The 26,199-nt window shown below is 36.3% G+C and overlaps 2 protein-coding genes across 2 annotated transcripts in view; one reads left to right on the plus strand and one right to left on the minus strand.

Annotated features, from left to right (window-relative positions):
- The window catches only part of LOC107721008 (uncharacterized), a 36,078-nt gene extending 29,624 nt beyond the window's left edge, over positions 1-6,454 (plus strand). The window contains exon 2 of the mRNA XM_016528862.1: positions 2,799-6,454. Within this exon, the coding sequence (XP_016384348.1) occupies positions 2,840-3,877 (1,038 nt within the window). The 5' untranslated portion in view covers positions 2,799-2,839 and the 3' untranslated portion in view covers positions 3,878-6,454. The remainder of the gene's footprint in view (positions 1-2,798) is intronic.
- Positions 6,455-8,916: 2,462 nt separating this feature from the next.
- The window catches only part of LOC107721010 (stabilin-1-like), a 38,125-nt gene continuing 20,842 nt past the window's right edge, over positions 8,917-26,199 (minus strand). The window contains exons 43-69 of the mRNA XM_016528864.1: positions 25,478-25,551; positions 25,313-25,384; positions 25,087-25,206; positions 24,933-24,980; positions 24,765-24,845; positions 23,699-23,854; positions 22,790-22,921; positions 22,646-22,705; positions 22,377-22,553; positions 21,763-21,849; positions 20,828-20,974; positions 19,946-20,002; positions 19,394-19,580; positions 19,147-19,296; positions 17,517-17,621; positions 17,269-17,376; positions 15,703-15,896; positions 15,475-15,619; positions 15,259-15,392; positions 14,337-14,502; positions 14,127-14,233; positions 13,660-13,779; positions 13,360-13,509; positions 13,160-13,273; positions 12,620-12,766; positions 9,921-10,028; positions 8,917-9,835 (exon numbers count right to left, since the gene is read on the minus strand). Of these exons, the coding sequence (XP_016384350.1) occupies positions 9,797-9,835; positions 9,921-10,028; positions 12,620-12,766; positions 13,160-13,273; positions 13,360-13,509; positions 13,660-13,779; positions 14,127-14,233; positions 14,337-14,502; positions 15,259-15,392; positions 15,475-15,619; positions 15,703-15,896; positions 17,269-17,376; positions 17,517-17,621; positions 19,147-19,296; positions 19,394-19,580; positions 19,946-20,002; positions 20,828-20,974; positions 21,763-21,849; positions 22,377-22,553; positions 22,646-22,705; positions 22,790-22,921; positions 23,699-23,854; positions 24,765-24,845; positions 24,933-24,980; positions 25,087-25,206; positions 25,313-25,384; positions 25,478-25,551 (3,185 nt within the window). The 3' untranslated portion in view covers positions 8,917-9,796. The remainder of the gene's footprint in view (positions 9,836-9,920; positions 10,029-12,619; positions 12,767-13,159; positions 13,274-13,359; positions 13,510-13,659; positions 13,780-14,126; positions 14,234-14,336; positions 14,503-15,258; positions 15,393-15,474; positions 15,620-15,702; positions 15,897-17,268; positions 17,377-17,516; positions 17,622-19,146; positions 19,297-19,393; positions 19,581-19,945; positions 20,003-20,827; positions 20,975-21,762; positions 21,850-22,376; positions 22,554-22,645; positions 22,706-22,789; positions 22,922-23,698; positions 23,855-24,764; positions 24,846-24,932; positions 24,981-25,086; positions 25,207-25,312; positions 25,385-25,477; positions 25,552-26,199) is intronic.

Below are 26,199 nucleotides of genomic sequence, written 5' to 3' on the forward strand. Positions count from 1 at the left end.
AGTTCCAGAAGATCCAGTGGTGAGCAAGTGATGTAATGCTACATTTCTTCAAATCGGTTCTGATAAAGAAACAAACACATCTACATCTTGAATGGCCCATGCAGGGCCGTCGCAAGGAGGGTGCGAGGCCCTGTGCGAAGTTGACGTGCGAGGCCCTCTGCAATTTTGTGTGTGTGTGTGTGGGGGGGGTACTATAGTAACGAACACAACTTAAACACGCATCTGATCGATTGTGATGCGGTGCTCACTCACATGCTTGCGCACAAATCACGGACACGCACAAGCTCATAAGAATTGATAAGATCTACTGCTTTATAATAATAATAATAATAATAAAGCAATTAAATAAGTAAATAAGAATGCTAAAATAAGTTCTAGGTTTGTAGTTATTATGAAGTAGTAATCAATTAACACTATTTGAAAATTTTATTTTAAAATGTGCACATTCACTCATATTCGTCTAACAGTCAAAACGCAAACGTCTCGTCACGTTCATTTATGATTTACATGAATCATGATCGCATATTTTCAATTAAAAACGGCGAAATTTCATAAAAAGTTGAGTAGTTTGCATCACTAAATAGTCTATTACTGTCAGTCACTGAACATTTCTATCGTAAAACAGTTTTCTAATACAGTACTACTTGCATCTTTCCACGAACTCTCGTTGCGTTGTGACAGTAAGACCCGCCTTTGATTTGATTGGCCATCTCGATCATTTTGACATTGACGAGCGCTGTTGGACCACCGACCCGAGCCCGTCTTTTTCCCCCTTCTGCTAAAACTGCTTATATACTTTTTCAGCTACTAAAATAGTTCAGTTTTGTATGAAATGGCAAAGTGATTATATTTAGTTTCATTATTTTATTAAGTTAATTTAGAAAAACGTTTGGAGCATTTTTTGTTCGTTAAATGTAAGTTTTTGTTTTTTTTAAGTATCGACCAAGCGGCCAGCGGCAGACAGCCGGGTTTCTATCCAAAGTTGCGAATTTAACTTGTGCGCAAAACTGGAATATCGCATAAAACAATTGCGAACAAGCATCGTTTCCATCCAACAAGTCAAAGAGAACAAAATCGTCACTTCCTGATAAACTGGCACTATAAATCACTAAGAAACGTAGGAGAGTATAATAATTTTCATATAGGCTATAATAAATTACTTGCGCCTCAGAGCGAGCAGATGAAACACAATGAATGCGGTCATTGCTTTCGGAGGTGGATGCTGCTGTTTGGGAACGCAGTCGTGTGAGACATTTCTGGGAGGCAATTATACAGAAATACTTTGACAGACTTTGCTCGTGCATTTCTGAATGACCATAACATTTCAGATGCTGTGAATGAGATCGGTCCGCTGGTTAGTCAGGTTTTGCCATTCCATAGCGCAGCTACATTACTTTTTTGATGCGCTTGGAGGAATTTATTCGCAAAATGCATTTCCATCTCCCATTATTCGCATCAACCCTTTTTCGCACACGTCAAAAACCACCTCAAGTGAGCATAAAAACTTTTTTGCGAATTAATGGATTTTTATTTGAAATTTGGCGTTTCCATCACTCGTTTCTCACGCGATACTTCAAAATGCGCATTAAAATAGGATGATGGAAACATTGATCATAGCCTATTTGATCAATTTAGCCTTCTCAAATCATCACGACTTGCCTAAAATCAAATCTTATAGATATAAAACAGCTCAAGCATATCACAATTTTAGGCTAGTTTAAACACTTAACCTATAAATGTGCGCTGTTAGAGGCATACCCCAATAGTTTGTGCGGAGAGTGGAAGCTGAAGCGTGCTTTACAGGACATGGAGGCGCCAGCACGATCACTTGCATTAGAAACATTTTAAAATATGCAGTAATTTTTGCTCATAAAGGTAAGAGTAATACAGCATTCAGAACTGTAAAGGGTCTACTTTTATTTGTGTGCACTCACAATATCAACAAAACGTGCTTTTATAAAATAAAGAAAAGAAAAACCGGATGCTTTCTGCAGTTTCGGTTTTGAGCAGGAGCGCTTCTGATAAACCGAAACTCATCGAATACTTGCCTCACTGACTTGATAAATATATTTATAGAAAGCTTTGAATTATTACTTTAAAACGAAATAATTCAAATCGAAAACAAAAACTTTCATTATAAAATCCCTAAAGATGCATTTCATTCAGCGTTTCCAATTAGGCCTATACATTCTTATTATTATGCCTATTATTATTAGGTTACTTTTATTATTAAATTACAATTAATGTACACTGCAATAATTTTGATTTTCCGCTACGCCACTGCTTATAAGTTTAACTTTTAAAACTTTTTGTCATCCTAACAACAAACAGCTTTACTCATTCTTATACACAAAGTCTTACACTATCTATCAGCTATGACTATTTTAGTCTTTCAAATGACAAAATGGTTGTAAAAACAGTAATAAAAATTAGACATAAATTACATAAAATGCAGGCCAGGAGCGAGGCCATCTAGAGGCGCGAGGCCCTGGGCGGTCGCACACTTGGCACAGCCCTTGCGACGGTACTGATCATCTATCAGCAGACTTTTCAGACAAACAAGTAATGAATAACCCAGTTGGACTGCTAGCTCAACCAATGTTGTGTGCTTGGGATAGGACCACCGGTTTTTTGATCAAATGAAGTTGGGATGCCTGTTTGAAAACGGTCATATTTTTTCTAATCCATTTGGAGCTAGTGTTCCAGAGTTTACACTGCTTTTTATAGTAAAAACTATAAACTGTAGTTCATGTGTCCATTTATAAATCTTCAACCTAATATCCTTTTCGTATTCACAGACACCTGAAGTCCTTATGCATACCAGCTGTGAAGGTGCACCATGAATTGTGAAGAGCAGGGCATGGGAAGGGTAGTCCATTCCTGGGCCAGATTTGCCCCAGCTGGACAAACTGCCCTCGAAGAGGCCCTGAGGGTCTTTAACCCCATGTCCAAGGACCTGTCGGACACCGAGAGACAAATGGTGTCCTTTCTTCAAGAGCTGAGGAAGGAGGGAGCCAAGCCTGTGATTTTGAGGAGCAAAGATGTGTACGGATACACGTCTTGCACCACGGAACCAATTACTTCCAGGATTGGCAGCAAGGTTCAGAGAGTGCCGAAACCTTCCAAGAAGCGAGGGCGGAAAGGTTTGAGCAAGACCAAGGATGTGAATTATGCGATGCTCAGTAGAGCAGCAAAGGATATTCTCCAAAACCAACCCAAGATCCTGCTTACCAATCTCTCGGTGAACAGTCTTAAGCAGAATGTTGCATCGGCAACGCTAAATAAACATTCTGTTCAAGCACAGCAGTGCCTCAAGCTAACAAACATAAAGGGGTTGACCGGAGGCCACACTGCGAGGTTGCAAATTCATTTTGGTGCGAATTCAAAAAGCGCCCCCAGTTTTGCTCTGGGACGGCCACCGGATCTCTCCGGAATTCCACACTCTCCAACGGAAAATGGCAGTCAGAGATCAAACGTAGTTGCCTTGGACAACAAACATATTTTGTCGTGTCCGTTCAAAGTAGAAGATGCCCTGATTGGAGACTCTGCCCCAGTCGTCTGTCAGAATGGGTTCGGTCTTGAAGATGGTAGCATTTATAAAAAGATCGAAACTGTATCAGGTAAACCTGATGTGATGACCAGTGGTCTGGCCAATGGTTCAGTGAGGAGACTCCATTTCCAAAGCTATAACTGGTCCCAGTCAACACTCACCAATGGCCAAGACGTTTCTAGATTGAATGGCAATGGTCTTGAATGGAAGGTTATAAAAGTAGATGATTCAGTCACGGATGAGGAGGTGAGGAGAAAGGCACAGAAAATCTTGCAAGTTAACTTGTCGCCTGTGATACAGATCCATCCCCTTGTTGACTCTGTATAGACCCTTGCTGCAGATTTTTTGTTTCGTTTCCTTTTTTTATGTTTTCTTGTTTTGCAGAGTTGCGTTTTCTGGAAACAAACCCAAGGTTATCTCTGGATGGGAACGTTGCGGTTACCTCCAAATTTTGCATTGTAGTCAAGTAGTTACTGACATAATCCAAAGATGGGATGCTTTTTTCTGCTCTCACAGTATTTTGTTTCCCCAACACATCCCAGCCTACCTTTATTTTGTGTATGTTTATCTAACTTCTGAAGGATTGGACTGATGAACAAAACCTTATTTATGACTATGCAGTTCCCAGAATGCTCCTTTTGTTGGAAAACTGGGCATGGACTGCTGTCTTACTGGATCATGGGAACAGACTGAATTTGTAGAGTGATTTATTAGATGCTACTGCTTGAAAAGACAATGATAGCCTAACCTAAGTTGGTCTTTATGATTTTCTACATCCTTGGATCCTGCTGATGTCTATGTCACCCAGGTTTTTTGACATCACCAGTGTTGTAATATGTTAGTCTGCTGGCATAGACTACATACGATATTTTTGTTTAGACTCTAACATGTTCAAATTGGGGGCACTTTTTACATATTAATTTAATTTCAGGGCAAAATAAATGGCCTTATTCTTTGAGAAGAGTAAAATTTAACTGAATCTTTGTACTCTTTCCTTCTCAATGTACTTGTTTCTTTCTGCACTCCACTTCTCATAAATTCCTCAATTGTTTCTTTTAATGTGCCAACCCTGGTTTTTCGTTTCTTTACAGTTTTGTTGGTACCATGACTACAAAGAATTGCAAAAAAATTGCTTCATTTTCCGAGTTCTCAGAATCCCGTCAAGCAGTGGACTTGCTTGTCCATTGATTGAACGTACCTCAAACACTTGAATAAGAAAATGTTGTCCTCATTGGTCCTGCAGTTAATTATGTATATTCATTCCATGCATCCATAAGTTGGTTAGTCCATGTTTATGCTTGATGATCTGTGGCCATCTTGATCGCCTTCTACACATTTAACCAAATTCTGAAAATTACAAACTGATCTTCAAAGGGATGGTTTTGATCCAGCACTAATTAAGGCGATTTCTGAAGGAAGCTAATTGGAAAAGAAAAAAAATCATTCAGGTTGTCTGTTAAATCTTCCCCAAGATGTTTTATTAAGGTCAATGTTCTGCCTCACCAGGTTTCATTTGTTGAGGGTGATTCATGTGCATTAGGGCACAACAGGATGAATGCTTGCTTTTTGTGCACAAGAGGAGGAAGAGATATGTGAGATTTAAGTTAGCGTTCAGCAAGCCCTAAGGCCTTTGGTTCATAAAGTTTAATTTTTTTTCCAAACTAAAGTAGATGATGGCAATGCAGCAGTTTATTTATCATTAAAACTTTTTATATATATTTAAGTTTTGAGGTAACCAGTATATGGGTTCCATTTAAAAAAAACTTTCATCCACACTCAAAATACAAGCAGAATTTGTTTTCCTGTTAATCAGTTTTTATTTTCATCCAGTTGAATCTGTGACACTCAAAAGCTGTAAATGTCAGTGTTGTATCTTTAGTTACTGTTATCAAGTTGTGGATTAAAATATGTTTTAGAAGTGTTTGGTGTGGATTACTGGAGTCTCAGATTTTCCGTTTTTTAATGAACAGGCAAGATTATTGGTGAGCAAAAAAATTATGGCTCAAAGAAGTCTCCGTTAGCTGTTTTGTGAGGCGTGGACCGTTGCATATTGTTATGGCCAGTGATCTTGAGAGCCATTAAATTCCATTTCAGAAATGGGGATCCTACTCTAAAATCTGACTGGATAAGCCATGTTCAAAGCCGTTTTGAAATAGCTAACATACACACCAGCAAACTGCACTAATTCAAATTTATATTAATATGCCAAGTTGCTTGGTAACTGTAAATGCCTTACTGTTTGGCTAATAAACTTGCCAGATGGTATTTAGGAGACTAATTGCTTATTGTGATTATTACTATAAGTATATTGAATTTTTTATTGAACATTGGTGTGTTTGGCACATTGATGTTGCTGCCACAGTTAAAGAGGGGTTTTAGGGACTGTTTCATGTGCTGAACAGCATTTCTTAAGCGTTAAATCCTCTAACCCATGATTTTCCTGCCGTATTGCTGTGTAAATTAGCATGGGATTGTTGTGTGTTTATTTCTACTGCTGTATCTTTGAGAATCTTAGATAGTAGTATTTATAGTGACTATAAATAATATTTTAATAAATTTTTGTTTCTTAATTCAACCATAATGTGTCGTATGTTTTGCCACTCAATGGCCAGAAAAAATGGAGGATACATTAAAGCTCAAAAACAATTCAATTTATTCAATCCTCTTGATTTTTTTGTAATCGCTCTTTTACAGTAATGTTTGAACTCCAAGTTGAATTTTAATTGTGTTAGAAGATGAACCGTTACTTCTTTTCTAGTGCTTTTATGCAAAGCAGCACCAGGATTTTTCTGTGCTTTGCCCCAACCATTTTCCAGTGTTCCATCCTTGCAAAAGAGAAGCATCCCTAAAACATAAGCGGCCACCACCATTCTTTTCACAAAACCAAACCAACCAATGTAGAGCTTACCATCAAGGCATTAACATTTGTAAAAATCTGGTCTCATCGCAGTTTCAACGTTTCAGTAACTCAAATCGTTTGGCTTGAATAACAAACTGTTGAAAATCTCTCATGCCATTGGGCAAATTCCAGCCAGGAAGTGGTATGTTTTAACAAAAGCTTTCTTCTATGTTAATAGAATGGGTGGGGCATTGTTGCGTTGTGCACCATTTCAACCATCTGTCATGGAGGACTGCCGTTTCTCTGACATTGCCATAGGCCTCTTGTTGGCCTGTATTTCCCCTGCCTTTTCTAGTCTGGGCATGTGAATTTGGAGAAATGCCAGTCTGGACAGATTAAAATAAAGCTGCAAGAATCAATAATTGAGGTTTACTGTAGGGCCTTATTTTTTTACTGTAAGAAAAAATTGAAATGATATGAGGAACACTAATAGTTTTTGTTTGGCACGAGGTAGCCCAAGTAATAATGCTTTGTCTCAATATCAAACACTGTAGAATATATATCTACTTACAGACTGTGCATGTAACGTATAATAGCGCCTCTCTTCGCTAGAATTTTTTTTTACATATTTTATCCAGCTCCCTGGAACAATAAGTCAAACAGCCCCACCAAATTTTTTCAACTATTGAAAATCAACTGAATTTGTTGATGGTGCGTAGATTTAATAAACAATGCTGCATACAAAATTTCAAACTGATTGGACAAACAATCGCAGAGTTTTAGCACCATATTGGTGCCAACAAGTGGCTAAGCCCCACCAAATCTTTCAGGTATTCTCAAAGTGAACCCTTTCTTGGGTGTACCAAAGCTTATGATAACTAATTCTGTTCAAGAGTTATAGCCATAAAAGTAGCCATACCTGATACGTATTTGTAGTGTGATTGAATCTTCCTGCTCTGGTTTCATTACAATCTGGCAACCAGCCTTTAACAAATTGCATGATTTTTTCCCCCAAACCGGTTAAGCACAAATCTTTTCTCTGCAGTTAACTGGTCAACTCAATTACACAGTCACCCATCAAGAAAAAGGACTTAAGAAAAATCATGGATGAATCTGAACAGTAATGCTGTACTAGGGTTAATATTAGGGTTAGTGATTTTTTTTTTTTTCAGTATTGTGTCCATAATCAGTGCTGTGATTGAGTTGACCAATGAAATCTTTAGAATTGTCTGTTGGGCGGGTTTGCGCTGGTTTGGGGGAAAAAAGATTAATTTTCAAAAGTAGTTTTTGCAACAAAAAAAAAAGTGACCATTAAACCCTTACGGAATATTTCCATTATACCAAGTTTCCTGTCTCTATGACTTATTGTCTGGGCTCAAAGATGTGTTTTTGGCTAGACAGATAAAAAATAAAATCCTGTGTTTTAGCACCTCATTCAAGTCCTAACAAAAACAGTTCAACACTGTGACGCAATAAATATGTAGGGATTGAAGCAAATCCACCAAACCAACACAAGGCCTAACAGTTTTAAACTTCTGGTCTCATCACCACATTAATCCTTTGGCATTTGAGGAACTTTGGTTGGCATGATAAAACTTCAGATTGCTGAATTATTGAAAGGACAGCAACTTCTTTTTGGAGCAGACATACGCCTCTCTGCGTTTCGAAGGCCTTTGGGACGTCTGTTCTGGGCATGTAGATTTGGTGGACGGCCAGTTCCTGCCACATTCATAGAAACTGATGGCGAATGTAATAATAACAGTTAGACACTGTAACAACAAATGTAATTTAGCTGTTTATCATGTAATTTGCATGATGTTTTTGAAACAATACTGGTCAAAGACAGGTGCATTTTGATTTATCTCGCCCAAAGTAAGCAAATTCTTCTTCAACACCTGACCCCCTCTCCACATTTACTTCAAAGTTTTTTATCTCTTAAAGAGAAGCACCAAATGCCATCTTGACTACGTTGTAGTCTCCTCCTTTCATACATTTCAAAGCAAACACAATGAAAGGTGTGACGCGACACATTTGTGTGTGACCCAGAAGCCTCTCTGTCTAGAGTGGGGATGGGTGTCATGCTTTGTTGTGAAGGAGCACGATGAAAATGGGGGATGGGAGATGAGTGGAACTGGAAAGATGGTGGAGGAAAGCCCAGCTGTGAATTCACTGCAGTCCTCATTAGCCCTGGGTCCTAAAGTCCCCAGGCTAATTCTCAAATCTCTAAAATTAACAGAAAATTTACCTTAAAAAAACCGTCTTTACAGTCTTACATCGCCACAATCCATTTTAAGAACTCTATAAAGCTGTTCGGTCTTTTTTTGAATGCCAAAAAGCTTCCTGTATGAAGCCTAACACGCTCACCATCAATGATTGATGGATTAAATTATTACTACAGTATTTGCAAGGCAGCAGCGCATTAATATTAATCAAACATAACATATCACCACAATTAATCAAACTCTACATCTCTACGACTTTTATGGTGAATTCAGCTTGAGCTGCTTAACATACAGTACACATTTTTGTAAGTATTTCCATTGTAGTTTGTTTATCTGTTTCTGGTTTTTGTAACTGTTATACTTAAAAAAAAAAAATAAAAAAAAAAGAATACTTAAGTTTTAAAATCTTTAATTGACTGAAATGTTTGGAATTAAAAATCAAACCAATGATTGTGATTGGTCTGCTTTCTTGAAATCATATGCATATTCGGTTGTGATTGGTCTCGTCTTTCTAGCGTCTGTCAGATTACGTAAATGTAATTTTAATTTACGCAGAGCCCTGAATATGTGCCTACCTTAGTTAAAACTTGAAAAAAAAAATAATTTGTGCAGAAAACTTAACTAAATATTTTTTTCATAAAAAAAGACCTGAAATTCCACAGTAAACTCAACTTGTTGACTTATTTTTCTTATTTGAACAGCTTTACCTTTCCCAGTCCATAGCAAGCCAAAATCAACAATGTTGTTTTCCTGTCAAGTAGTATGAACAGGTGGTCGTTTTCCTCAGGGGAATTTTCACGTGTCTCCCTCTTGCGTTACGCTTCAGTCGTCTTTAGTATGATCAAATAAGACAAAAATACCCTTCTATTATGTCGACGAGACCTTTGGGATTATGCATTGCAGTTGGAGACATTAATTAGACCACAGGTTTTATTCCCTGGACAGCAGATTTCCTTTGTGATTGGCCAAGAAAACAACAGGTAAACTAACAAATGCACCCAATGTTTTTTAGCAGATGTTTTTATTGAACTGAAGGCACCATGGTAGGCTGATGTTGTCTAGGACATAATTAGGGCATTTAAGTCTTTTATTTTTAGGTTTAACCATATACAAAGGTGTTGAGGCCACCTCCTCCAGCTGATTGCAGGTAATGAAAGGGAGAGGAGGTCGGCACTGCTGTCTGTGCTAGTCGATGAGGTTGGGTGTGTCTGTAGCAGCTGAATCCTGAAATAAAGAAATATCGACTGGTAGTAACGATCAAAGAAATGCACGTAGTTAAAATTACAAACACATAGAAGGACGTTTTTACCCCAAATGGCTCTGCAAACGCCCTGTAGCCACTGTATAAAGGGTTTGGGATGGATACTAAAGCAGGGTTTCCACCACCTTTTGTGGAAGCACCATCTTCATCATCATTCTGTTGAATGAAGCATAAGACAATACATTCATTTATCTTTGAAAGTAGATTTTTTATACATCACAAATGAATCTGCTGGCCTAAACACTATCAGAATCACTGACTTAGTTTTAATATATTTTTTCCTTGAATGTGTATTAAATTATTCCCAATAGTAAATTCTCTACATTTCATAGCTTTTCTCTTGGTTGTGCTGCTTCCAGTAGTGTATGTTTATGTTAGAGCTTTTATCCAATCATATTACAGCAATCATGTGTTGCCAGGGTCAAAGAAATTTGCCTTGAGGCCTTCAGAATCAACAGTGCAGGCGCCTGTAGCTTAAAATAAATGGCAATGAAACCGTTGCTTTACCAATCAGATTTCAAGTTGGCGACACCAGGGCCATCTAGCAGGAGTGCAAGAAAAAGTTGGCATTTTCACGTCCTTTGATTGGATGGTCAGAGAGTGTACTAGTAGTCAGAGCTAGCAAACAGCACACTGTAAATCATTTTTGTTGTTTTCACAGTATTATTACTGTATTCTCAGGTTTCTTACTGTATACGCTGCGTACAGTATGTTATTGTAGATTGTCAGTGCATTCTGGGAAAATATTAGCCTACTGTAAATCTAAATACAGTAGTACTCAGAATGACCGGGAAAAACAACCACACACCTCCTCGTCAACGGCTCTGTGACAGACTCATAGTGAAGATGAAAGCCCACTAGAGTACGGTAGGTTCATTTTCGACTTTTTTATCGCTTTATACGTTTTATTCTGATGTTATTTGCAAGATATAAAGCTATGTTTAAGTTTCCGTAAGAATATCTAAGGAGTGCTCAGTGGGTTTGGGATGGATACTAAAGCAGGGTTTCCACCACCTTTTGTGGAAGCACCATCTTCATCATCATTCTGTTGAATGAAGCATAAGACAATACATTCATTTATCTTTGAAAGTAGATTTTTTATACATCACAAATGAATCTGCTGGCCTAAACACTATCAGAATCACTGACTTAGTTTTAATATATTTTTTCCTTGAATGTGTATTAAATTATTCCCAATAGTAAATTCTCTACATTTCATAGCTTTTCTCTTGGTTGTGCTGCTTCCAGTAGTGTATGTTTATGTTAGAGCTTTTATCCAATCATATTACAGCAATCATGTGTTGCCAGGGTCAAAGAAATTTGCCTTGAGGCCTTCAGAATCAACAGTGCAGGCGCCTGTAGCTTAAAATAAATGGCAATGAAACCGTTGCTTTACCAATCAGATTTCAAGTTGGCGACACCAGGGCCATCTAGCAGGAGTGCAAGAAAAAGTTGGCATTTTCACGTCCTTTGATTGGATGGTCAGAGAGTGTACTAGTAGTCAGAGCTAGCAAACAGCACACTGTAAATCATTTTTGTTGTTTTCACAGTATTATTACTGTATTCTCAGGTTTCTTACTGTATACGCTGCGTACAGTATGTTATTGTAGATTGTCAGTGCATTCTGGGAAAATATTAGCCTACTGTAAATCTAAATACAGTAGTACTCAGAATGACCGGGAAAAACAACCACACACCTCCTCGTCAACGGCTCTGTGACAGACTCATAGTGAAGATGAAAGCCCACTAGAGTACGGTAGGTTCATTTTCGACTTTTTTATCGCTTTATACGTTTTATTCTGATGTTATTTGCAAGATATAAAGCTATGTTTAAGTTTCCGTAAGAATATCTAAGGAGTGCTCAGTTTCCGAGTCAAGCTGTGCTAACTGGCTTCTTCCTCCCGCAGCAGCGCTGCCAGACTTGCGATGAGACTCGTGAAGACGAAAAGCTGTACGAGTACGTTAAATTGTTAGGTCAACTATAAAACATATGTAATCACCTTATTTGTTTTATACTAATGTTATTTGCAAAGTATAAATACGTTTGAGTTAATAAATGTCTGCAAGAACATTGGGGTGGACTATATTTTTGTCATTTTATTAGGTTAATACTGATGCTTCCGCTAGAGATGATGTACGTGGTGCATCTGTGGCTGCAGTGAAAGGAGACTTGTTGAATTGTGTTAATTGGGTTTCTTGCTTTAGTAATGGCATTTATTCTCGCTACAATAGATACCCGTCTGTGATGCAGTGCCCTGTTATACTGCATTTCTGTATAATATTGACGGTTTCTATAGCCGTGGCCTCATAATGATGGTATTAAGAGGTGGATTAATTCAGGTAGAAAACCACTGAAGGCCTAGGTGTGAAATGCACAGCCCGCCACTGATTTATAGAACCATTTTTGTTTCCTCAAAGAACCTTTCAGTGAACAGTTCTTGAATCATTTTTAATTTAGTGTGAAGAACATTTTAATAATCTAAAGAACATTTTGTGCAATGGAAAGGATAAAATATCCATGGATATTAAAAGTTCTTCATGGAACCACCAATGCCAATAAAGAACCTTTATTATTAAAATGTTCTTCACACCAAGAAAAAAATGGTTCTTTTGAGAGCTCATTATTGAATGGTTCTTTGGGGAAACAAAAATGGTACGATAGATATATATATAGATAGATAGATAGATAGATAGATAGTGTCTTTGTTTAGTCAACAAATATCTGAAGCTCTATTACGTGAACATACCTTAAAATACTGGAAACGAAAGGCGTCTTTCTTGTGCTTGAGGACATAGTATGCGAGCCCCGCGACAATGCCAACAATGGCAAAGACAATCAGCACAGTGGTGACTGCGACACCGCTGGACTGTGAGATTGGAGGAACTGCCGGCACCTAAAAATTAGACAACACCATTGATGACTTAAAAAAATTAACTGAGAATTGTAGGTCCAGATTTTGGCAAAGCTATGCGTGGCTGTCTACTACTACTGCTTTGAAAATACTGGATCGAACATCCATGTTACTCAAACAGGATGTTGACTTGCTTTATCGAGTCTGGTGAGTCATAGTTGTCGTCTTTGTCTAATGATGAGCAAAAATTATTTTCAATAAAGTCACTGCTCAACAGAAGGCATGGGAGTGTGCTTTCTATCTGAAAACTGCTGCAATTTAATTCATTGGTGTTAATGCAATTACCCATGACATTTTCTAATAAATTCTACCTGTACATCCATTGAGTGGTTCTCCAATACTCTTCATTGTACTACTACAAAAGCGGCCACTTACTGGAACAGGTGGAGCTCTGAAAGGCCCATCAATGACATGGATCAGACCATTGATTGCTGGAATGTTCCAGGCCAATATGACCTTCTTATTCACCAGTTTTTGGGGTTGAGGGTCCTGTGAAACCAATAAAATAGACAGTTTGCTTGACAATGTACAGTAAACGTGGCCTGAACGGTGTGAAGCCGCTGAGGTTTGCTTACCTCAGCCTGACCGGTGGAATTGGACGGAATCGTTACAACTAGATCAGAGCCCAGACGGGACGGGATTACAGTGTTGTGCTTCAAGTCTTCATAGTAGTGCAGACTATTGATGCTGGATATATGATACAGCAAATCCCTCCATGATAAGGTCTGAAAAAGGAAATAAACTGCAGACTCAAGGCCAGCAGAGAAAGAGCGTGTCCAACTGGTTCCTACTTTCTTTGTTAGTTTTCTTCCTCTGACTCAGCTGCACTTCAAAAATGATTATGAGAATTCATTTTGGCTTGTATTGATAATCACCTTGTTTGCAGAGAAACCGTCATTATGAGGTACAAAAACTGTGATGTTTAATGATTTGTCGGACAGGGACTTCAGCAGGTTCTTGCCCTCCTCGCCATCCTCTGCATACTTCAGTAAAGTCTGTGGGAGGAAACCAACAGGAAATGTGTGACTCCATTGTTATGAAATCACATGGATGTTCCTCTTTGAACATGACTTTTTGTGAAATTATGTGAAAACATCATTTTAAATTGATTTCACTTTAGTTGATTTTCTTTTCTTTTTTTTTTCCCTTTCTTTAATTTGATTAAAACAAAACATGTTTTGGGGAATATGTTGTAACTGGTAATTTTAACTTTTCCCTGTGTCCTCTCTTTCCATCCGGTAGGTCTTTTGCCTTTAACTACAAATCCAGTTCCTTGATGTCATCATCCTGCAGGAAGTGGCATTATTTTTGGAAGGAAAACAACAGTACATGGCTTACTTACTGTGTAAAACACAGAAAAATTGAAAGTAGTGGCAACAACTGAGGCCAGGTCTCCATTACAGAATTCCCCGCTCCCAACGTACCCAGGTTTACATTCACAAGACACCTCTGTATAAGAGAAAAATAGCTATCATTTTTACATCAAGGCTGTTCAGGTACAGTAAAATTTCAAATTACATTTCAACTAAGAAGCATTTCCTGACAGTCATACCATTTATCCGGTAGCAGTACGCATCATACGGCCAACTGGCATTGACTGGCTCTTTGTACAGCACAATACCAACATGATTATCGCCACATTTAGCAGAAGGAAACCGGATCGGATAGCCAGCTTTCTTGCCGTCCATCCATCCTGCCACACATAGATGCATTCCCAACTGGAACAGTAAAAAAGCTTTGTTTTATAATGTAAATTAACCAGCCATTACTCCAGTCTTCAGTGTCACATGATCCTTCAAAAATCATTCTAATATGCTGATTTGCTGCTCAAGAATCATTTCTTATTATCAATGTTGAAAACAATTGCACTGCTTGATATTTTTGTGGGAACTGTGATACATTTTTTTTCAGGATTCTTTGATGAATAGAGTTGGGAAAAAAAGCTTTGTTTTATAATGTAATTTAATCAACTACCAGTTGAATTTATCAAACTTTCATGGGATTTATACTAGAAAAACTGACTAGTGGTGAAGAAAAATCAACTTATTGTAAAATTGAATATTTATTTAGTGAATTCATTCTGATTTAATAAACATTTCGATTTTTTTACTGGAAAACAAAAATACCAATAAAGAAATTGAAGAAAGTTGTGCTTACATTTACTGTCACTCGTCAATATTTTGCAGGCAAAATCCAGTCAATCTTCAATAGGAATCAGTTGGGAGTTTTGCGTGAGGGCGAAAAAGTTCACCAGCAGATTTTGCTCATGTTCAAGTTGGTCATGCGAATTCACCATATTGACCGTATTGGTTTGAAACTGACTTCAGTGTGAGCTGTGCTTTATACATTGCTAAGCTATTGACAATAAACAATGGTTCTTTTGTCAGCAAAATTTAGCTAATGTTATGTAATGTTACTCGCCACAATGGTGTAAACGCAAGATGTGAACAGCTAAAGTTGGGCTCAAAAGTCACCTGTTGGGCGTCAGAGAGCTGCTTGAATGTAGCAAGAGTGGCTCCCTCGGCCTCGCAGGCTAACTGTGCTTGACTGAAGTTCAGTTTATACTTCCCCTCAGATGAGCGCAGATGGAAAACACCTGCCGTTTTCACTGAAACGTACAAATAAAAACCTTTGTTTTTGAATACTCAAAATATTATGACCCTGTCAATTAAATCATTGTGAAGTCGTACTGTGGAAATGAAGGTCTTTGCACGTGGCTTTGGGGTCGCAGCCGCCGTTGTCCTCCAGGCAGCGGTCAACAAGGGGCACCACTTTCTCCAAACAGTGGATTCCATTTCCCACGTACCCCTCGAGACATTCACAGCGCCTCTCATTCTGCCACAAGGTAAATGTAACACATTTTGTTTATCCAAAAGTCTTGTCAGAATACAATGACAGAAAGCAGAAGTTTCACATACAGGTCCAGTGAAAATGCATTCTGCGAAATCGCTGCAGCCACCGTTCGCCTCCTCTACACATCGGTTGATGGGCGAGCAGACGTGTCCATCTCCAGAGTATCCCATCCGACAGGAACAAGTAACGTTGATACCGGTCTGCAAACAGTCCGCTGCTTCATGGCAGCCTCCGTTATATTCACTGCAAAGATCCGGAGCTAGAAAAACAGACATTTCATAATCAAAATTGTGAACATTTATCCATTTAAAGCATTCATAATAAGACTATTCTGAACTATTATGGATTTTCGGACTTAGTATTTTTGTCATGTTTTTATTTCAAACATCTAAGAATTCTTAAATCAAGATACATTTACCTGCGAAGGAAAATAGACTTCAATTTGGTAAATTTTTCTGAAAAAAAGACTTAATATCTTAAGTGAGTTTCTTAAGCCATTTTTGAAAGGAATTGTTCCCTTTTTTTTTTTTTTTTTTTTTTAAGAATTTTTACTTCATTGAAATTGTACAAAACTTGGTAAAAAAAATAAAAATAATGGAAATGATTTTTTGAAAATTGAAAAGGTTCTGAAGATGGTCCTGAAAATGGTCTCATTGGAAATGAATGGAAGGGAATTTCATCTGGTGGAAACGTTTGGTACTGCGCCCAAACACAATCTTTCTGAAAGCTCATTTTTTTAGATATCAACCTCAAATTTGGAACACAACTTGTTTAGATTTATGGCTTTGAGTTTCTTGCAGTAGTAGAGTAAAACATATTTTGGAAAATGTATTTTTTACATAATTTAAGATAGTATTTTTGGACATTTATTCATAACAATACACGTAAACGTCTATAACTGGTTTAAATTTCATTTTTTTCACTGTAGCAATAATCTGCTAGAGACTAAACTTAACTCTGTGCTCCGAAGCATTCAAGATTTATGACAGCTTAAGTTGGAAATTTTATTTACAGATCTAGTACCATAAAATTGCCCAAAAAATACAAAATATTAAATAAAAAACATCAAAGTAAAATATAGCACATTCATTTCATTGAAAATTTTTTTTTTTTTTGGACTGCCACACGAGGAACATCAGAGGGTTAAAACAAGAAAATCCATCTGTCAGTCAGTTGAGAAAATTAAACTCAATTCAAAGGGAAAAACAAGAACAAAACAAGATTATTTTTCTAACCCCACTGACATATGAATTTGTTTTAAGCATAAACTCACTTAATTTCAATACATTTTTCAGAAAACAAGTCTCAAAAGTAAAAGAATTTTTAGATATTTAATGAAAAACAAGATGAAAATACTGAGTAAGAAAATAATTTTTTGCAGTGCATTATGTAAAACTGATTTAACAGCATGGATAACATGCCATTAGGTTGCATGAAATAAGCTGTTAAATATATGTTGGAGCTGAGGCCACAAGTTTCAGATCTCAAGTAGTTCTCAAGTGAACATCTTGAGTTCGAACCTGAGCTCTCTCTTCTTTTATATTAATAAAAGTGGCAATAGGCCATTTGAATCCAGGACAAGCATCTTACAATCAGTTAGTCTAATACAATAGACGTGATTCATAACCCACCTGTGCAGTTGATGCCATTTCCTCCATAGGGCGGCACACACTCGCACTGGTTTTCAGGGAGGCAAACTGCGTTGAGATCACATGCAGGAGAGCAGATCGGCTTGACTTCTGTCAAATAACAGGCAAAGGGAGTGTTTTCACAGTTGAAAAAAGTCGAAAATATTTTCTATGGTTTTCTACAACACTACGCATATCTTTGATAGATCCAGTACATTTGATAGAGTTTTCCATGTGAAGCTTGCTCTTACCGATTTTTGATTCGCAGTATTTACCCGTCCACCCCTCTTGACAGAAACAGCTGCCATCACTGTCCCGGCCGTAGTCACACATGCCTTTGCTGGTGCAGTTACATGCTGTGAGAAAAGATGGATAAACTGGTCATTATAGTCAGCACAAAGTTGAATAGAACTAATACAATAAAATTTCAACCAAAACATTGATACTGATCAGACAATAAATGGAATGTAGACAAGTAATGTAATTTTAGTCTCATCTTCCAGTGCCTGGTGACTGAGAAAATGTACTGCCCATACATATTTATATATTATATATTTTTTTCTTTATTATATATTGATATTACTGACTTTAAAAAACTGCATTTTTCATTATTTCATTTGTATGTTTTTTTTTTGTTTACACTGAAAATATTTTTCTTATTTCATCTACGAGTATTTTGTCTACATCTAAACATCCTTAAAACAATATAAATTTACTTTGAGAAGAAAAACTGCTTTCAGTGAATGTATCAAAGTAATTTTTCTTACCATTTTGGCTTTTTTTCTTTTTTAACCCTCTGGTTCTGCTTGTGTGGTGGTCAAAAATGACCACCAAAAATGAAATTTCAATCAAATGAATGTACTATATTTTAGTTTGATAATGTTTTTATATTTAATATGTTGTATTTTTAGGGGATTTTATGGTAAAAAATTATTATATATGGAATAGTTATGATCCTTTCATTACCAGTTAAACACTTTTTGAGCATAGACCTGTAAATGAAATTTCCAACTTAAACTGTTGTAAATCTTGAAGCACACCTAAGTTTGGTGTCTTTTTAAAGAAGATACTTAGCAGATTATTGCCAGTCAAAAAGTGAAACTACAAAAAAGTTATAGAAGTTTAAAGTTATTATTATGAAATATTTTTAAATAATATTTTTACATTTTATATGAAATATATATTTTCTATGGAAGAGAATTAGGGCCAAGCAATAATAATAAAAAATAAAACCATCTCGAGATTGAAGTTATTATAATGCGAGATTAAACTCGAGAAAAATGTTGAAATACAACTCTGAGAATAAAGTCGTATTTTGAGAAAAAACTCATTGTGTTTCGAGAAAAAACTCGTTAAATTTCGAGAAAAAAAGTTGAAATAAAATGTTGTTTCTAAACATTTTCAATGTTTTTTTGTGTTCATATAGCAAGTGTCTTTACCAAATTTCATGCCTATCCGATGAAGAAAAAAATTCTAAAAACCAAAATGTTAAATTTTTCAGTCAAAAATGACCGAACAGCACCAGAGGGTTAAAGCATAAACCTCAATACATTTTGTCAGATTAATGTAAAAACTTAACAGAAATGCCAACTATTCACAAATGATAAAAATTGCCTAAATTTAAACCCTGTTTTATATCGCAGTCAAAATAGTACCAGCCAGTAGCTCCATTTTGCCTCCTTCCTAATGCTAATTTCTACTAGCAATTTTGTTAATTTTGAACCTGCTTCCTGCATTTGTGTAGTGCTCTATTTGGATCATTATTCCCACAGTTGCGTTGACTGATTTGCCTGTTCACTTAGTCTTCACCAACACCCGTGGATAAGGAATTGGACTGTTTAGGAAAAATTCACAGTTTTAAAACTGTTTTGAATGGGTTACCTGTGCAGTTCGGCCCATAGTGATTGCTTTCACACAGCTCACAGCCTGTGCCTCTAAAACCGTTGTGACATTTACACATCCCTGTGCCGGTGTGGCCGTCATCGCAGTCTCCATGCTCTCCACATGGCGCCTCGAGTCCGCCGGGACACACTAAACCACAAACCAACACAGAGCTTAATACCTATTGGCTGCATCGTTTCATGTGACATTCAAGCAACTTCTTGCTTTTTGTGTGTTAAATTCTCACCTTGACAATCTCTTCCAAAGTGGTTTTTACAGCACTTAACAGACCAAGTCATTTTCGTGCAAATCCGATTACAGCCAAGCCAATCTCTGTATGAGTTGTATCCATAACCATACGAGTACAACCCATAATAACTGGGCCGTCTGTACATGTAAGGTGAATATGGTCGTCTACATATGCTAGTTCTGTTCTGTAAAGAAGAGATCAGTCTGGATCAAGGCATGTTATGTTTGTATAAGCATGTGACTGATTATCACAGAAAATATACTATTTGACTTGGTAAAAAAAAAAAAAAAAAAAAAAAGTTTTTTTAATGCAACAAAAAAAAAAAAAGTCAATAAAGTGTTAACTGCTAATGTGTTTTAATGCTACAGATGCCAACCAACCAAACATCCAAATAAATAAATGAGAAACAGTGAATAAAGTGCTGGCTACTAAAGTTTTGTTTATGCAACAGAACCGATGAAATAACAAAAAGTAAGTCAATAAAGTGCTGACTGCTAAAGTTTTGTTAATGAACAGAACCACAAATCAACAATTCGCAGATCCACTCACTGTGTCCTCTGATCCGAGGGGACAACGGGGCAGCGCACTGCAAGAGCCACAGAGTCCCTAATGACAAACAACAGTATAACAACATTAGGACAGCTCATTTGTTTTAATGTTAAAATCACTTTGAAACAAGTTTGTTGCACCAGTAGTGGAACTTAAAGGGATAGTTCACCCAAAAATGAAAATTCTGTCATTAATTACTCACCCTCGTGTCGTTCTAAACCCGTAAGACCTCTGTTCGTCTTCGGAACACAAATTAAGGTATTTTTGATTAATTTTGAGAGCTCTCTGACCCTCCCATAGACAGCAAGGGTACTAACACGATCAAGGTCCAGAAACGTAGCAAGGAGATCGATAAAATAATCCATGTGACATCAGGGGTTCAACTGTAATTTTACGAAGCTACGAGAATACTTTTTGTACGCAAAGAAAACAAAAATAACGACTTTATTAAAAAATGTGTCTCCTCCGCGTCACCCTGGTGCCATTTTGGAGAATATTCACTGAGCGTAAACAGCGTATGCTATTCTGTGTCAGCTGCGTCACACGGATATGTTGTTTTCGTTCAAATCAAAGCGTAAACAACGTAGAAAACGTATCTGTGTGACGCAGCTGACACAGAATAGCATACGCTGTTTACGCTCAGTGAATATTCTCCAAAATGGCACCAGGGTGACGCGGAGGAGACACATTTTTTAATAAAGTCGTTATTTTTGTTTTCTTTGCGTTTCATTTTTGGGTGAACTAACCCTTTAACTGAACTGAAAAATAACTAGACAAATCTCTGCGTATTTGTGCTTTTTCATTTGTGCTTTACATTTTATTTTGTTATTTTATTTTATCTCTTAGACCATTAACATTATCTTAGTCTCAAAGTTTTTTTACCTTAATCTCTATGCTTGTGAAGTCGTCGCAGCGAGCGCCAATGCTCGGTGGCTCCAGAAGCTGATCAATCCCATGAGCGATTCCTGAATCAAACAGCATGTTCCGCGCTGAGATTCTGGCATTGTTTCCATTGATTAAGATGTCGCCCTGAAAATCAGTCAATAAGATGTGAGCAAATTTACAATCAAATGTCTTAAATGTACATCACTAAAACACCAATGAATGAAACACGGCAAATTAATGAATGTTCATTTCAGAAACTAAATTTGAAAATTTCTTATTTTTAAAATAAAAGATAAACCACTATATAAAGACAAATATTTATTCATATTTATACATTTTCAAATATGTTAAATATTTTAACTTTTAAAAACACAAAGATAATATAAAAAAAAAACAAAGACAACATTTGGAAATATTTCAATATTATTATAAACATTTATTTCCACAAAGAATTCATTCAGGAGAATAAATGTTGAAAACAAATCGCATTACTAATAACACTTTACTTAAGGCTTTTATATATAAAGCATTATAAAATTTGTTTTTTAATGTATTAATTATGCCTTGTAATGCACCTTATAATGCATGATATGGTCGCATGAATAATTGTAACCACAGTTATAATACATGATAAGGCTTATATATACATTGAACATAACTTTATATATGACAAACAACCAATTTCAGATGTAACAAGGAATCTGCAAATATTATAATGCATTTTAACTTTGGTTACAAGATGTAATGCATTAGAACACACACCATGAATTCCTTTATAATGCATTATACAAAGGCTTTAAGTGTTAATATTTTTTTTCTTAATATATATCAATAAAAATCTATATAAACATCAATATAAAGAACAATTAAAAAATCATTAACATAAAGTTCATAAGGAATTTTTGCTCATTATTCTTCATCAAAATACTTACAATTAAATCTTTGTTGCAACTGAAGGTGAGCTCTGATCCAAACAATGTTTCCATTTTTTTCTCAGCAGTAAGAGCAACAGCAACTACCTGGAAACATACATCCAAATCCGTTTTGTGACCCTTAAAAGAAAGCACTATGGTGGTACCATGGTACAGTGATGCTATCAGATGGTAACACCACGGTACTTTGATATATAACTTAAAGGGGTCATATGATGCTTTTTTAAAGATCATTATTTTGTGTATTTGGTGTAACAGAATATGTTGACATGCTTTAATGTTCAAAAAACACATTATTTTTCAAATACTGTACATTATTGTAGGTCCTCTATGCCCCGCCTCTCTCAAACGCTTCGTTTTCTACAAAGCCCCCTCCTTTGGGGGCGTGTTAGAACGAGCCGTTTTAGGGGGGCGTGGCAGAGTCTTAACTTTGATAAAGAATATCTCTTTGGTTTTGAGACTTTAGTCTTTGCAACTTCAGGGATCTTATCTATGCACAATCAGCTTGTAACACTCCAAAGAGAAAGGAAAACTTGAAATCGCATCATATGACCCCTTTAATTGATTTCAGTTAATTGATTTTCATTGAATTCATTTAGGTTGGAGTCTCGTACCCTCTGGTCACGGACTATGTGAGCTTTGAGGTAGGCTTGTAGCTTATCACGATGATCTTCGCTGTACAGCCATTTCTTTCTGTCCTCAGGGAGTTTGTTAAAAACGTCATCTGTTGGCCAGAACATGGTGAATGGATAAAAGGGTTGATGCTGCACCACATGCATCAATTCCGCATCCTGTTTAGATGAAGAAATCAGCGTTTTTGGAAGATGTTTGTAAGAAAAATGCATATGGTCCAAAAAAGCTGAACATACAACATAAATATTACCTGTAGGAGCTTGCTGAAGATTTTGAAGCCGTATTGTTCAGCAGCTGCAGTAATGTTCAACTGCAACATAAATTGAGTTTTACTTTGTGGAATGACATTTTAATGACTTTTTTGTACTTGATGGCCATTGGTTAAGTTACATACATCGGTGTTGATATCTGCCTTGCCCGTTAGATCGTATGGAAAAAGGACCTTGTCTATGAAATGTATGACTCCATTGGAGCACTCAACATCACTGGTGATGATCTTTGTATTGCCGTTGATGTACACAACACCCTGAAAGACAAAAGCAGACACTTCAGATCAAGGTCATTGATCTGCAATTGATCTGCAAGGGCAGTTTTTAGAAGTATCTACAGTATATAAATTATAAATGGATCTGTGTTGTCTTTTATATGTCAAATTATTATATTTCTTCAGTGAATCAGTCAGAATACTATAGGCTATATATAGTAGGTTACCAATTCAATTTATATCAACATCAACAAAATCCATCTTTACTTGCAAATGTGGCACAGAAGCTGCATCTGGCATTTTACATATTTTTAATGATGTTTTATTATTTTCTAAGATGGAATAATTGTGTTTTCACCCCAGTATCTTGAATTTGAGAGGTATTTTTGTTCATTTTGGTGGTATTTTCGCCTTAAGCCATTGTTAAAGGGATAGTTCACCCAAAAATAAAAATGTTGTCATCATTTACTCACCCTCCAGTTGTTCCAAAACCGTATGAGTTTCTTTCTTCTGCTGAACACAAAAGAAGATATTCTGAAGAATGTTGGGAACTGAACAGTTGACAGTAGCCATTGAATTCCATAATATTTTTTCCATAATGTGCAAGTAAATGGCTACCGTCAACTCTTTGATTAGATTACCAACATTCTTTCATGCTCAATAAATGAAAGAAACTGAGGTTTGGAACAACTTAAGGTTGAGTAAATGATAACAGAATTTTCATTTTCGGGTGAACCTATCCCTTTAATTTCGGACTTTGGTTCAGATAAATATACACTATTGAAAATATAAAATGCGTTTGAAACTTCAAGGACTCACATCTCTAACACTGAAGCGTAATTTATATCCAATACTGGTGACCACTTCTTTAACAGATTTGAGGTCTGATTCGCGCAGTTCTTCACAACTGACAATGTGGTACCGCAGCAGGTCTGAACTGTGACTTGTATTTGTCCACTTTTCAACCTGCAGAGTCTGTCATGACAAGAAATTATATGTCAATAGAAAAAGTAATGAAGTCAACATGAAATTCCTTTCTGATTTGTGCAAATGTACACGATTCAATGGTTTATGATATTTCTAAGAGAAAACTGCCTTGGTAATCTTGAAATTTACTCACCCTCCAGTTGTTCCAAAACCGTATGAGTTTCTTTCTTCTGCTGAACACAAAAGAAGATATTCTGAAGAATGTTGGGAACTGAACAGTTGACAGTAGCCATTGAATTCCATCATATTTTTTCCATAATGTGCAAGTAAATGGCTACCGTCAACTCTTTGATTAGATTACCAACATTCTTTCATGCTCAATAAATGAAAGAAACTGAGGTTTGGAACAACTTAAGGTTGAGTAAATGATAACAGAATTTTCATTTTCGGGTGAACCTATCCCTTTAATTTCGGACTTTGGTTCAGATAAATATACACTATTGAAAATATAAAATGCGTTTGAAACTTCAAGGACTCACATCTCTAACACTGAAGCGTAATTTATATCCAATACTGGTGACCACTTCTTTAACAGATTTGAGGTCTGATTCGCGCAGTTCTTCACAACTGACAATGTGGTACCGCAGCAGGTCTGAACTGCGACTTGTATTTGTCCACGTTTCAACCTGCAGAGTCTGTCATGACAAGAAATTATATGTCAATAGAAAAAGTAATGAAGTCAACATGAAATTCCTTTCTGATTTGTGCAAATGTACACGATTCAATGGTTTATGATATTTCTAAGAGAAAACTGCCTTGGTAATCTTGAAAACATTACTTTTAAACAACTTTTGAAAAACTAAATTTGTTATATATTGCCTACTTTTAACAAATCAAATCAACACTGATATAATATTTATAATGTTAAAATACTTTTGTGTGATTCAGTGCAGCATACCGAAACATTTGCCACATAATCAGCATGAGGAACAAATACAGTGAAAGGGCCTTGACTGTACAGATCTCGGACTCTCATTACCTATAACATACACATTATTATTGTTAATATATTTCGAATACATCAAGAAATGTGCACATGCTCTCACAAATTTAAATTTACACTTACAGCAATATTTCTTCTCAACCATGCTGCCTCAGGCATATGAAGAAGCTCCTGCAATGAACAATTATAAGATTCATTTGAAAAGCAGAAGTTGTTGTTTCTCATGTTTTGTCAATCACTATTAATTAACCTAAAATTAATCTTAAATGATACTAACTCTACTGACAGTCCCTGCACACTTAAAACCATCTCCTTTGTAGCCGATATAGCATGTGCAATTACGTTCCCCATCCCCAAGGTATCTGCAAACAGCATTAATACTGCAGCCGCCATTATTCTGTGATAAAATAAAATAAAAATGTTTTGCGCACAAAAATACCTAATATCAGATGATGATTTAATAATAAATTATTTGCCATAAAATTGTTTGTGAATTCTGTTACCTTCCGACAAGGATTAACTGCCAGACATCTATGACCTTGAGAAATAAAACCAGGCTTGCATGCACATGCAACCTGGAACAAATGTAATGTTCAACATCTTAATGCTGATTTCATAACGTTAACATTTGTTGCTAAGCATGAACTGAAATAACTTGTGACACAAACCCTGTTTGGTCCAGTTTTCATACAATAAGCATTTTTGTCACATCCTCCATTGTCCACTAAACAGGCATCCATTTCTGTAGTGAAAACACAATTACACAACTTTAACCCTCATCCGTCCCTCCTGAACCTATAACAAAAGTGTCCCTCGCGTGTCAAAATGACCCCAAGGCCAAAAATGACACAAATTTTTTTTTTTTTGTCCAAAATACTTATATTGGTCCATTTTTCTATTTTTTTTCTTTCACATTTTTTTATGTAGGTTTTTTTATTTATTATTTTTTGGTGATTTTTATTTGATTCACATTAAATTCTAGATATTTTTATGAAAATTAGCATATTTTGTAAATTTTTTCACCAAAAAAAACCAAACAAACAAAGACACAATTTCTGCATATTTATACTTTAAAGGGGTCATATGATGCTGCTAAAAAGAACATTATTTTGTGTATTTGGTGTAATGAAGATCCATCAGGACCTAGGTCACTGAGTATCTCTGATGCCATCTGGTGGGGAAAAATGACATAAAATTGCATTTTATGATTACAGCCACTAGAGGGGCCTATAGAATCCTATGGAGATACTTAAATGAGCCAAACAAGTGAAATCTTTCAAACTACACCAACTTGAGGCTTCATTAAGCTTTCAGATATATCTCAAGGCTTTCAGATATATATCAAAACATAAAAAAAAAATGAAATTGATACTGAATTTTAATCCAAACA

The sequence above is a fragment of the Sinocyclocheilus rhinocerous genome, unplaced genomic scaffold (assembly GCF_001515625.1).
Source record: "Sinocyclocheilus rhinocerous isolate Xijiao unplaced genomic scaffold, SAMN03320098_v1.1 scaffold1623, whole genome shotgun sequence".
Taxonomy (NCBI): domain Eukaryota; kingdom Metazoa; phylum Chordata; class Actinopteri; order Cypriniformes; family Cyprinidae; genus Sinocyclocheilus; species Sinocyclocheilus rhinocerous.